This window comes from Manis javanica, chromosome 1, assembly GCF_040802235.1.
Source record: "Manis javanica isolate MJ-LG chromosome 1, MJ_LKY, whole genome shotgun sequence".
Lineage (NCBI taxonomy): Eukaryota > Metazoa > Chordata > Mammalia > Pholidota > Manidae > Manis > Manis javanica.
Window position 1 is genome coordinate 162,173,515 of NC_133156.1, and position 14,619 is coordinate 162,188,133.

Consider the following 14,619-nt stretch of genomic DNA (forward strand, 5'->3'; position numbering starts at 1 on the left):
TAATGCTGAACTTCCAGTTTAGGCCGTAATTGCTGAAATGAAGAACAGTAAAGCAGATTTGTGTCTTATTTAAGGGAAAGGAAAAGGAAAATCTGTCAAACTGCTGAGTGCTGGATTGCACAAGGTTAAATCCAAGATCAGTGACTGGGGGATCCTAATCCTCTAATTTCCCAAGCACTAGATTTTGTAGAAAACCATCTGCATTACCAGAATAGCATCTAGGATAGCTGTAGCAAATTCTCTGTTCCTTAACATTATGGCAGCCTTAACTCAAGGAAAGAACAAATTATTTCCCTTACTTATACAATTTCTAAGGTACATCATCAAGTAAAAAAGCACAATGCAAAGTAGTATGTCTATTATGCTAAAGTGAAAAACCCTTAACACTTGTTATTTTACACACATGCAAATATATATGTAGGAAAAATTCCTAGAGTTTTTTTATTAAAGCTATGTACATTTGTGATGTTGCTAGATTTTACATAATTGTTCTCTGTAAATATTGTATTAATTTAGGGTGCCACCAGTAATGTATAAGAATGCTGTTATATATCCAATTTTTGATCTTTGCCAATGTGATAGTTAAAAAACAGTATCTCAGTGTTAAATTTCTATCTGTCTAAATAGTGAGATTGAATATCTCTTTATCTGTTGAAATGCCATTCCATATCCTTTTCCAGGTTTTCTGTTAGGGTGTTGTAGGAATTATTTATAGATTAGGGACATTAGCCCTTTGTGATGATATGGGTAGCAAACTTTTTTTAATATACAGAAGCAACAATAAGCAGGTAACTAGTGACCAGTATATTGGACAACACAGGCTTGGAAGCAGACTGCTCAGTTTGCTGCTGACCCATATTTCTTCTGAATGGTGATTACCAAAGGGGTAGGATGGAGTATGTCTTTTGGAAATGATGTTCATTATTGTAGTTTATATCTGGAAAACACACAGAAAAACTTTATAACATAGCATTTTGAGAAAGTGAAACTTAATGAAATCTTAGCTGGTGTATAAGATTAAAAACAATCGAAAGTGTATTTTAAGAATGTGTTAATTTTCAAAATATATTGATTGTTGTGAGAAATCACAAAGCTGTTTTAAAATGAATGCCTCTCTAGTATTCTCATTCTTTCCACTAGGTTACCACCAAAGAACATGATATTCTAGGGGCTCCAGTTTCCGAAGCTGAAAAATACCAGAATACTCACCAGCTAGAACAAGAAGTGAGAAATCAAGATAAACTAATCTCTACACTGAAATTACAGGTTACATTTATTTTATATACTTATTTCCCTGAATTAGTTTGGGGTGGGGCCTATTTTAAAATAAGAAGATGGAGAATCAGTACTAATTCACTGCTCATTTAAGTCTTATGGATCTAAAACCACTCCATTTTATCTTAACCATTTTAGTATACATAGATTTAGAGTCACTGAATGCACACTATGTGCCAAGGGTTGTATCTGGTGCTTTCAAGTCCATAATCTTTCTTAATCCTGCCAATCCTGTGAAATAGTGATGTTATTTCCATTTTATAGACATTGAAGCTGACATTCCAAGGGTTGAAGAATTATGATGTTTGAGTAACGAGTGACAGAGCTAGGATTTCTCTGAACTCCTAAGTTAGGCTTTGAATCCAGGTCTCTGAATTCCACAATGAGTATTGTTTCTTTTCTCTTGGTGCTTGATGTGGTATAGCTATTAAAGGCTACTAAAAGAAACGTCCACTCTAGGAACATGGAGTAGACTTACTTTTTCCTATTCCTCACACTAAGTACAGCTAAAAACACTGAACATAATGTGTAAAACAAACATAACATTCTGAAAGGAGGGGTAAGAAAGGAAGACTGTCTAGGGATCTCAACAAACAGTGAACAACACATTAGTAAATTCTTGGATCTTTGTTTTACTCTATATATCCCAGACAGAGTGCTGGAAAAACTGACACCTGAAAATAACCATAGGTGTGCAGACAAAAGTCTCAGAAGAGCCACCCCTCTGTAGTCAAAGGATTAGGAAAGGGGCAACCTAGCAAGGCAGATTGATTTTAGACAGTAATTGTCTGCTCTGAGTAAACACCATGGAAAAAACTGTAGCCCCATTCTTGTCAGCCAAAGCTGAACAAAGAGCCTGGACTTCAACTCTTGCTGGTGTGTAACAAGGAGCCTTAGCTGCACTTAATGCCCCCAATCCTAGGCCTCCCTAAGCCAAGCCCTGGTGGTATGAAAGACATACGAGTGGGGAGCCAAGACTCTTGTGCCCACCAGGCAGTAGGGAAGTCTCCAACCCTATAGTGTCAGTGGAGATTACATGGGTAACCTAGGCATGTACCACTGCCTGGTAGTGAGAGGTGCCTGCTTTCATCCTTGCTGGGATGTTATCAGAGGAGACCTAATGCAGAGTCAGGATATTTACCACCCCAGCAGTAACAAGTCCACCCACTCACACTGGCAGCTGGGGACATGTGGAAGCAGCAGCAAGGTGCCTCTGTTCTTCATGTCTGTGGTGGTATCAGCAGAGGCCTAGTGAGAAGCTGAACTTCCATCTCTGCCTAGCAGTAATAAGGAGCTCTCTCCTCCCAGGTGTCAGTAGAAGCCTATTGGAGAAATTGGACTTCCACCCCCACTTAGCAGTAACAAAGCAGTGCCCAGGTTTTCTACCTGGAGCACTGTCACAGGAGCATACTAAAACATGAGCCAGAGTCTTCAAATATTTGCAGTTCTCAATAAAAAAAAATCTCTCCTCATTCCAATAATCAAGAAAATGTCAACTTCAATGAAAAAAAACATTCAAGAGATGCCAGCACAGAGGTGAATCAGATATAATTATCTGGTAAGGATTTTATATCAGCTATCATATAAATGCTTCAATAAGCAATTCTGAGCATGTTTGAAACAAAAAAACAGAAAAACTTAGAGAAATAAGATGTAAAGGAGAACCAAATGGAAGTTTGGAAGCAACCAAGATGTTCTTTATTAAGTAAATGGATAAGCGAATGGTGGTACATCCACACATTGGAATATTATTCATTGAAAAAAAGAAATGAGTTATAAAGCCACAAAAAGACATGAAAGAACTTTGAAAGCATGGTGCTAAATGAAAAAGTCAGTCTGAAAATGTGATTCCAACTATATGACCTTCTGGAAATGACAAAACATAGAAACAGAAACATCACTGATTGCCAGGGATTTGGAGAGAGGGAAGGGTAATGAAGCATAGGGAATTTTTTGGATAGTGAAATTATTCTGTATAACAGTAATAATGGATAACTGTCATTTAACATTTGTCAAAATCCATAAACTCTACAACCCAAAGAGTGAACCTTAATATAAACTGTAGGCTTTGGTTAATAATAATTTATCAATGTTGGTTCATCAGTTGTGACAAATGTACCACACTAATACAAGATGTACATAAGCTGTGGAAGAGAATGGGTATGTGGGAACTTTCTGTATTCTACTGATCAACTTTTCTGTAAATCTAAAACTCCTCTAAAAAAATTAAGTGTATTAAAAAAATTCATGGGAGAAAATATTACAAATCAAATATCTGGGAAGGGATTAATATCCAGAATGTATAAAGAACTGTTACAGCTCAACAACAAACAAACAAAAACAACCCAATTCAAAAATGGATGAAGGACTGAATAGACTCCAGAGAAGATGTACAAATTGCCAACAAGCATATGAAAAGACGTTCAACATCACCAACCATTAAGGAAATGCAAATCAAAGCCACATGATATATATGCTATATCACTTCACACCCATTAGGATGGCTATTATCAAAAAAACAGAAAATAACAAGTGTTAGAATATGGAGAAACTGGAGCTCTTGTGCATTGCTGGTGGGAATGTAAGATGTTGCAGCCATGGTGGAAAAAACTTTTGGAGATTCTGAAAAAGTCAAATATAGAATTATCATATGATCCAGATATTCCACTCCTAGGTATATCCCCAAAGGTTGAAAAGCAGAAATTCAAACAAATAATTGTATAACAGTGTTTATAACAGTATTATTCATAATAGCCAAAAGATTGAAACAACTCATCCATCAATGTCCATTAACAGATGAATGGATAAACAAAAAGTGGTATGTACATGCAATAGCATATTATTCAACCTTAAAAGGAGTGAAATTCTGATTTGAGTCTACAACAAGGATGAGCTTGAAAACATGCTAAATGAAATAAGCCAGGCACAGAAGGACAAATAATGTATCTTCCACTTATATGAAGTGCCTAGAAAAGGCAAGTTCATAGGGAGAAAGTTATTACTTAATGGGTACAGAATTTTTGTTTGAGATGAACAAGTTCTGGAAATGGATATAGGATGGTTGCCCAACATTGTCAATGTACTTAATATCATCAAATTGTATACTTTAAAAAATGGTTAGAATGGTAAATTTTATGATACATGTATTTAACACAATCAAAAAAGTTAAAAAAATACAGTAACAAATTAAAACTCATTGTAACCAAAACAGAATTGAGAGAGGAATGAGTAAGTGAACATGAGAATAGAAAAATAGAAATAACCTAATCATACAACAGAAAATAGATTTAAAAAGGTGAACAGAGGCTCAGGTATAGGTTGGACTATAACAGAAAATGCTAATATTTGGAGTCCCAGTAAGAGAGAGTGGGGCTGAAAAAGTATTAAAATAAATAATAGCTAATTAGCCTGCAAATTTGGCAAAAGACATAAAATAGATTTTAAAAAGTGAGTATTTACCTTCTAGGAATCTCTCAAAGAAATCCATGTCAAGACAGTTCAGTCAAATTTCTGAAAACAAAAGACAAAAAAAAGTCCTGATAGTAACTAGAGAAACCATTTTTTACCTATAGGGGAGCACCAGTTCAAATGATATCAAATCGGAAACCATGGAAGTAGATGGAAGAAAGTGGTACATTTTTCAAGTGCTGGAGGAAAAGAGCTGTTGATTCAGTATTCTCTATCTGGTGTAAGTATCCTTTGGAAATGAAGGGAAAATCAAGACATTCTTAGATGAAGAAAACTAAGAAAATTGGTTGCCAGCAGAGGTACCTAAAAGGATAGCTAATGGAATTTTTAGGAAGACATGTTTATCCTGACACCAAAAAGATGATTCAGAAAAGAAAAAATTGTTGATTTCGGCTTCATTAAAAATTTAAGTTTTTTTTGCTCTGTGAACACCCCATTATTAGGATGAAAGGGCAAACTACAAACAATGTTGCTGCCAGAGGAATCGTATCTAGAACCATGAAGAATTATCAAAATTCGGCAGTGAAAAGCATACAGTCCAACTAAAAAATGAACAAAAGACATGAAGAGATATTTCACAGAAACATATGTGGTTGATGAATGGCACATAAAAAGATGTTCATCCTGAGTGCTGAGATTCAAGATGGTGGCATGAGAGGTGAGACAGAGAACTCCTCCCACAACCACATATAATACAAAAATATAGTTAATATAACTAATCCTAAAAATGAAACAGGAAAGAAGGCTGTGCCAGACTGTATACATGTGGAGAACAGAGCAGACCTCACAAAGCAGGTAACATACCAAAGCCTTGATCCAGTGGGACCCAAGCCCTTTCCCCAACCCAGCTCACTGACAGGAGAAAGAGAAACATAGTGGGGAGTGGGTGGAAGCCTAGGACTGCTGAACACCTAGCCCTGGAGATCTGCTTTGGGAGTACAAACCTACATTAAATGGTGCTCTGAAGATTAGTGAGGTTGGAAACCTAAGACAGGTGAAATACTTGGAGAGACTGAGATTCCAGCCATTTGTGGAGGACGGGATCCACATCCAGCCGCTCTGGAACAAAGGAAAGGCAGCAGTCTGAGAGGCTTCCTAGCAGCTAGAGGGGCGGGGTATGCACGGAGCTTGCCCTGCACGGAGCTTGTTGCATGGGAAAAGGGATAGGTGGACAAGGTTGTTTGGGCAGACTCCGCCCAGCAGGTTGGGAACTTTCAGGGGCTTCAGGTACTCCACCCCCCTGGCTGGCTACTCATATCTGAGACCCTCCACTGTGATACGCAGCCTGCTGCACCTCCCTCCTGGCCTGCTGGCACTGGCTCACAAATCGGCAGTCTCTGCTCTGGCGTCAGGCCAGCCAGAGGGAGGCCCCACCTACAGCAGCTACAAAGCAAAGCACAAAGGCTTACACCTGTTTGCTGGGCCCACTGGTTCTGACAGTGGAGACAGGCACTGCAGCCAGGAAGCAGGAAACAGCTCTTCCCACCCCCAGGCACCAGTGCTGATTCCCTGTGACCCCCGACATCACTCCAGGGGCTGAGCAGCACCAGAGACTAGAGCTTCTGGACAATAGAGGGTGCCACTTACAAATATGAAATATCAAAGGAACCTGGTTAAAACCAAAATCTGACAAACACCAGAAAAAGGGCCAAATGAAACTGAACTCACCAATCTTTCTGAAACAGAGTTCAAAATAAAAATTAAAAACATGCTCATGGAGGTACAGAAAAATATTCAAGAACTCAGGGGTGAATTTAGGATGCAGATTCAATCATTAGGAAATTCCATATCTGAAATGAAACATACAATGAAGGGATTTAAAAGTAGATTAGATATAGTAGAAGAGACGGTAAATGGAATAGAAATTAGAGAAGAGGAATACAAAGAAGCTGAGACACAGAGAGAAAAAAGGATCTCTAAGAATGAAATATTGAGAGAACTGTGGGACCAATCCAAATGGAAAAACATTTGCATTATAGAAGAACCAGAAGAAGAAGAAGAGAGAGAAAAAGGGATAGAAAGTGTCATTGAGTAGGTAATTTTCTGAAAACTTCCCCAATCTGGGGAAGGATATAGTCTCTCAGGCCATGGAGGTGCACAGATCTCCCAACAAAAGGGATCCAGGGAAGACAACACTAAGATATATAATAATTAAAATGGCAAAGATCAAGGATAAGGACAGACTTTTAAAAGCAGGTAGAGAGAGAGAGAAAAGATCACATACAAAGGAAAACCCATCAGGCTATCATCAGACTTCTCAACAGAAACCTTACAGGGCATAAGGGAGTGGCATGATATATTTAATGCAGTGAAGCACTAGGGCCTTGAAACAAGACTACTCTACCTGGAAATATTGTCAATTAATTTGAAGGAGGAATTAAACAATTTTCAGATAAGCGAAAGCTGGGAGAGAACCTCCCACAAACCTTCTCGACAGTGCATTTTGGAGGGACTGCTATAGATGGAAGTGTTCCTAAAGCTAAATAGCTGTCATCAGGGGGAATAAAACTACAGTAAAGAAAGTAGAACAATTACTTACTAAGAAGCTGGAAATCAAATCAACTACCCCCGAAGTCAATCAAGGGATAGACAAAGAGTACAGAATATGATACCAAATAGAAAAAGAATGGTGGAGGAAAAAAAAAGAATGTTTAGGTTATGTTTGTAATACCATACTAAGTGAGTTAAATTAGACTGTTAGATAGTAAGGGAATTACCCTTGAACCTTTGGTAACCACACATCTAAAGCCTGCAGTGGCAATACATACATACCTATCGATGACCACTGTAACTGAAAATTGTCTGACTACACCAATCAAAAGACGTAGAGTCACTGAATGGATAAAAAAGCAAGACCTGTCTATATGCTGCCTACAAGAGATTCACTTCAAAACCCAAAGACATATACAGATTGAAAGTAAAGGATGGAAAAAGATATTTCATGCAGCTAATAGGGAGAAAAAAGCAGGAGTTGCAGTACTTGTATCAGACAAAATAGACTTCAAAACAAAGAAAGTAACAAGACATGAAGGATATTACATAATGATAAAGGTGTCAGTCCAACAAGAGGATATAACTATTATAAATATCTATGCACCAAACACAGGATCACCTACGTACGTGAAACAAATACTAACAGAATTAAAGGGGAAAATAGAATGCGATGCATTCATTTTAGGAGACTTCAACACACCACTCCAAAGGACAGATCAACCAGAGAGAAAATGAGTAAAGAGACAGTCACTGAACAATGTATTAGAACAGATGGACCTATCAGACATCTACAGAACACTCCATCCAAAAGCAATAGGATACACCTTTTCAAGTGCACATGGAACATTTTCAAGAATAGATCATATATTGGGCCACAAAAAGAGCCTCAGTAAATTCAAAAAGTTTGAAATTGTATCAATCAGCTTATCCAACCACAAAGGTATGAAACTAGAAATAAATTACACAAAGAAAATGAAAAAACCCACAAACACATGGAGGTTTAATAACATGCTCCTAAATAATCAATGGATCAATGACCAAATAAAAACAGATCAAGCAATATATGGAGAAAAATGACAACAGTAATTCAACACCGCAAAATCTGTGGGAAGCAGCAAAGGCTGTGCTAAGAGGAAAGTATATTGCAATACAGGCCTACCTCAGGAAAGAAGAACAATCCCAAATGAAGTGTAAACTCACAATTAAGAAAACTAGAAAAGGAAGAACAAATGAGGCCCAAAGTCAGTAGAAGGAGGGACATAATAAAGATTGGAGAAGAAATAAACAAAATTGAGAAGAATAAAATAAAAGAAAGAATCAATGAAAGCAGGAGCTGGTTCTTTGAGAAAATAAACAAAAAAGATTAACCCCTAGCCAGACTTATCACGAAAAAAAGAGAGTCTACACACATGAACAGAATCAGGAATGAGAAAGAAAAATCACAGACACCACTGAAATATAAAGCATTATGAAAGAATACTATGAAAAATTCTATGCTAAAAAACTGGATAACCTAGAAAAAATGGACAACTTTCTAGAAAAATACAACCTTCCAAGACTGACCCTGGAAGAAATAGAAAATCTGAATGGATCAATTACAGCAATGAAATTGAATTGGTAATCAAAAAACACATAAGAACAAAACCGCTGGACCAGATGGTTTCACTGCTAAATTTTATCAAACATTTAGTGAAGACCTAATATCCATAGTCCTTAAAGTTTTCCAAAAAATAGAAGAGGGGGGAATACTCCCAAACTCATTCTACGAGGCCAACATCACTCTACTACCAAAACTAGGCAAAGACACCACAAAAAAAGAAACTTAAGACCAATATCCCTGATGAACATAGATGCAAAAATACTCAACAAAATATTAGCAAACCGAATTCAAAAATACATTAGAAAGATCATCCATCATGATCAACTGGGATTCATCCCAGGGATGCAAAGATGGTACAACATTTGAAAATCCATCAGCATCATCCACCACATCTACAAAAAGAAGGACAAAAACCACATGATCATCTCCATAGATGCTGAAAAAGCATTTGACAAAATTCAAAATCCATTCATTATAAAAACTCCCAACAAAATGGGTATAGAGGGCAAGTACCTCAACATAATAAAGGCCATATATGACAAACCCACAGCCAACATCATACTTAACAGCAAGAAGCTGAAAGCTTTTCCTTTAAGATCTGGAACAAGACAAGGATGCCCACTCTCCTCAGTTTTATTCAACATAGTTCTGGAGGTCCTAGCCATGGCATTCACACAACACAAAGAAATAAAAGGCATCCAGATTGGCTAGGAAGAAGTCAAACTGTCTCTGTTTGCAGATGACATGATATTTTACACAACAAACCTTAAAGATTCCACTCCAGAACTATTAGATCTAATATCTGAATTCAGCAAAGTTGTGGGTCCAAAATTAATAAACAGAAATCTGTTTCATTCATATATACTAACGATGAACTAGCAGAAAGAGAAATCAGGAAAACAGTTCCATTCACAATCTCATCAAAAAGAATAAAATACCTGGAATAAACCTAATCAAGGAAGTGTAAGTCCTATACCTGGAAAACAACAAGACAGTGATGAGAAAAATTAAAGAAGATACTAATAAATGGAAACACATTCCATGCTAATGGTTAGGAAGAATTAATATTGTCAAAATGGCCATCCTGCCTAAAGCAGTCTACAGATTCAGTGCAATCCCTATTAAAATACTAACAGCATTCTTCAATGAACTGGAAGAAATAGTTCTAAAATTCATATGGAGCCACAGAAGACCCCGAATAGCCAAAGCAATCCTGAGAGGGAGGAATAAAATGGGGGGAATTATGCTTCCTGTCTTCAAGCAGTACTACAAAGCCACAGTATTCAAGACAATTTGATGCTGTCATAAGAACAGATCCATAGACCAATGGAACAGACTAGAAGCCCAGATAGAAACCCAATCATGTAAGGTCAATTAATATACGATGAAGGAGCCAAGGATATACAGTGGGGAAATGACAGCCTCTTCAATAGCTGGTGTTGGCAAAACTGGACAGCTACATGCAAGAGAATGAAACTGGATTATTGTCTAACCCCATACACAAAATAAACTCGAAATGGATCAAAGATGTGAATGTAAGTCATGAAATGATAAAACTCTTACAACAAAACAAAGCAAAAATCTCTTGAATGTAAACATGAGCAACTTCCTGAATGCATCTCCTTGTGCAAGGGAATCAATATAAAAAATGAACAAATTGGACTACATCATGCTGAAAAGCTTCTGTCCAGCAAAGGACACTATCAGCAGAACAAGAAGGCATCCTATAGTATGGGAGAATATATTTGTAAGTGACATATCTGACAAGGGGTTAACATCCAAAATGTATGAAGAACTCATATGCCTCAAGACCCAAAAAGTAAATAACCCTTTTAAAAAATGGGCAGAGAATATGAACAGACAGTTTTCCAAAGAAGTAATTCAGATACATGGCCAACAGATACATGTGAAGATGCTCCACATCACTAATTATGAGATCAGGGAAATGCAAATTAAAACCACAGTGAGATATCCCCTCACACCAGTTAGAATGGCCAACATTGAAAGGAATAGGAAAAACCAATGCTGGTGAAGATGTGGAGAAAGGGGAACCCTCCTACACTGCTGGTGGGAATGTAAACTAGTTCATCCATTGTGGAAAGCAAAAGGGAGGTTCCTCAAAAAAACCAAAAGTAGAAATACCATTTGACCTGGGAACTCCACTCTGAGGAATTTACCCAAGGAAAACAACTTCTCAGATTCAAAAAGGCATATGCACTCCTGTGTTTATCGCAGCACTGTTTACAATAGCCAAGATATGGAAGTAATCTAAGTGTCCATCAGTAGATGAATGGATAAAGAAGAGGTGGTACATACACATAATAGAATAGTATTCAACCATAAGAAAGAAACAGATCCTAGCATTTGCAACTACATGGATGGAGCTAAAGGGTATTATGCTCAGTGAAATAAGTCAGGCCGAGAAAGACTACTACCAAATGATTTCCCTCATTTGTGGAGAATAACAACGAAACATTAACTGAAGGAACAAAATAGCAGCAGACTCACAGACTCCAAGAAGGAACTAGTGGTTACCAAAGGAGTGGGTGGGTGAGGATGGGTGGGTAGGGAGGGAGAGGGGAATTGTGGGGTATCATGATTGGTGGACATGGTGTATGTGGAGTCACGGGAAAGATAGTATTGCTAAGACAAATAGGGACTCTGTGGCATCTTACTACACTGATGTACAGTGACTGCAATGGGGTATGGGGGGACTCGATAATAAGGGTGATTGTAACAACCACATTGGTTTTCTTGTGAAACCTTCTTAAGAGTGTGTATCAATGATACCTTAATAAAAAAAATACCTTCTGGGAAAAAAAAGATGTTCATCCTTTGTAAACATGGGAAATTCAAATTAGGACCATTATGAAATACTAATGCGTATCTATAAGAGCACTAAAATAAATAATAATACCAAATTCTGACAAAGATAAGGAGAACTTGGGTCACTCATACATTGTGTGGGAATGAAAAACAGTACAACCACTCTGGAAAATTGTTTATTTCTTATGAAAGTAAGTATGCACTTACCAAGCAATCCAGCAGTTGTATTCCTGGACATTTATTTTGGAGAAAAGATAACTTATGCCCACTCAAAAACATGTATAAAATCGTTTTTAGCAGCTTTATTTGTTATAGCCAAAAACTTGAAACAACTAAATTTTCCCTTCATCAGTGAGTGATTAAACTAACTGTGGTAATCCATACCATGGAATATTGCTCATCAATAAGAAGGAATGAACTGTTCATTCATATAACTTGGCAGACTTCAAGGCATTGTGCCAAGTGAAAAAGCCGTTGTCAAAAAACTACATACTGTGATCTTTATCACATGACTTAATTTTTATTACATTTTTGAAATGAAAAAATTGTTGACATTAGTAGTTGCTAAGAGTTAAAGGTGGGGAGGGATAGCACGTAAATATAAAGGGGTAACAGGAGCTCCATCTTTGTGGTCATGGAATAGTCTTTACCTCACCGAGGTGATAGTTACAGCAGTCTGCACATATGATAAAATGGTATAGAAAAACATGCACACATTGTTAATGTGAAATCTCTGGCTTTGATAATGCACAGTGATGATTTAAGATGTATTTAATGTCTTCTTTGGGGAAGCTGGGTTAAGGCCACAAGAGATCTCTGTACTATATTTACAACTTCCTGTGAGTTCATAGTTACTTCAAAATAAACTTTTTTTTTTTCACCCTACTTTTTGAGTACCTAGTACCGGTGAGAAATTTTACTGGAACTTTTATTTCTAACTACACCCTGAAAATTACAACTTTTTTCTCCACTGAACATTGAGACTCAGGAAGCTTCCATTTATTTTTTCTGAAATCAGATAAATCCCTTAGGATCAAGAAAATATGGTGCATTGCCCAAGGTTAACTAACTGGTAAAAAACTGTACCAGGATTAAGTCAGCCTGCCTAAGCACCAAGCCCACATCCTTTCTGCTTCTCTAAGTGAACTGCCTCTTCTAAGTATTTGTGTCTTGAAATTGAGTAAGGCTTGATGGCAGGTGGGGGAGTGTTCATTTTTTTATATAATGTATTTTATTCATTTAAAAATAATTTGAAATATGGGTGAATCTAGTAACCATATTGTTTTTCATGTGAAGCCTTCATAGGAGTGTTTATCAATGATACCTTAATAAAAAAATAATTTGAGCAGTATGTGCTACATATATAATGAACCATACAGAAAGGAGAGTTGTGTTGATACAGAAATTAGAGATCTATCTCTAAAGTTGTTTAGAATTTAATGCAAGGGGCAGGGAAATAAATGATTGTAATGCATCTTATAAAATATTAAGAAAACTAAATAAGAGACTTTATTGGAGCACCAAAAGGAGAAGCATTTAACCTGTCCCAGTATAGTCGGAGGTTAGTGAACATTTTTAGTGCGCTCTTGTTGCTCATAAATATGGCCATGAACAAAGAAAGACATACAGATAGATAAATTGAAGTTTATGTTTGCTTATCCCCTATTCTATAGTTTAAAACAATACTAGTAATGAAAATAGCTTAGATAATAAGAGTAGGGGAAAAAGAAACTTAGGGAAAGCATAGGATAAGAATAGACAGACAGGAAATCATTACACACTATTTCCATACTGGTTGAGGGAGGCTGCAGGCTGGCTTTAAAATTATTGGAGGCAAAGGCAAAAAGGAAATTTTAGTTAAATAATTCCTGGTCCATAGTGTAAGAACAAACCAGGTCTCCAAAAAATAATATGTTTTCCTGAAATTGAGACTTGAGCAAAGTTTCCATTGGGAATTCTTACAAAGAGGGCTCTGGGACATAGTATATAATATTTGCAACAACTTCCCTAGTATAGCTTTTAAAATGAGTTTAGTGAGATTGTTTCCTACAGCATGTCTGGAGCTTAAGTATATTTTGGGGATGGTGAAAAGTTAGGCTGAACAGGTCAGTACAGCTGGGATCACAAATGGCATTTTTTCATCCTATTCTCAGTGTGATGAAGCACCATATGGTTTCAAGAGTCATTTCAAATTTGCATTTTCAAAAAATTTGTATTTGTGTTTGGGAAGAAGGCCAAAAGAGAAGAGAGTAGGAGATACTGCTGAAATTCAGGCCAGTTGTAATGAAAGACTTAACTAAGGAAATAAGTGCACTTACAGTTCCCCTTTTTGATTTTTTAAAAATTCTTGAAATTTTTTCTTTTCCTGGGTTTGACTATTTCAACTCTTTACCTCTAAATCCTGCAAGGTAGTGTCCCTTACAAAATGCCAAAGGGAGTGTTGGATTAAAATAATGGCTTTTACCATGCTTATTGGTATGTATTTACTGAATGTAGTATATTAAATATAATTCGTGACCTTTATGATATTTACTTATATAGTGGTAAATTATAGATAACATTTATATCTTTAAAGAAAACTTTGTTCATTTTGATGATTCTGAAAAAGCTATCTGTATAGTTATTTCCAAAGGGCAAGGTCAGGGCAAGAATAATGTTAGAACTAAGAATAACATTAGATAAGGGATATAGCAATTCTAGAAGCTCCTTAAAGACCGAGACTGTTTTTTCTTCTTTTTTACATCTTCTGCAGGATGCCAACACAGTGCCTTGAATATAGTAGGTGCTCAATAAATGTTTATTAAATATACAATGAGAGACAGATACTATGGAAAAGACCTTTGTGCCACCACCTTATATCATAGATGTTTCTGTTCTGGCACTTAACATACTGTATTTGTATTTCCTCAAGTAACAGTATATTCTCTAAGGATAGGTCCCTAACCTATCTTGTATCT

The 14,619-nt window shown here is 36.7% G+C and overlaps 1 protein-coding gene across 6 annotated transcripts in view; it reads left to right on the plus strand.

The window, feature by feature from the left end:
* The window catches only part of TSGA10 (testis specific 10), a 135,043-nt gene that overhangs the window by 8,284 nt on the left and 112,140 nt on the right, over positions 1-14,619 (plus strand). For 5 of the 6 annotated variants that reach the window (XM_073239891.1, XM_073239896.1, XM_073239889.1 and 2 more), the window contains exon 2: positions 1,141-1,266. Coding sequence is in view for 3 of the 6 variants with exons in the window: in XM_073239889.1 (XP_073095990.1) it covers positions 1,141-1,266 (126 nt within the window). In the remaining 3 variants the exon portion in view is untranslated. Of the gene's footprint in view, positions 1-1,140; positions 1,267-4,869; positions 4,964-14,619 lie in introns of those variants that run through there. The other variant, XM_073239897.1, reaches the window with a different exon arrangement.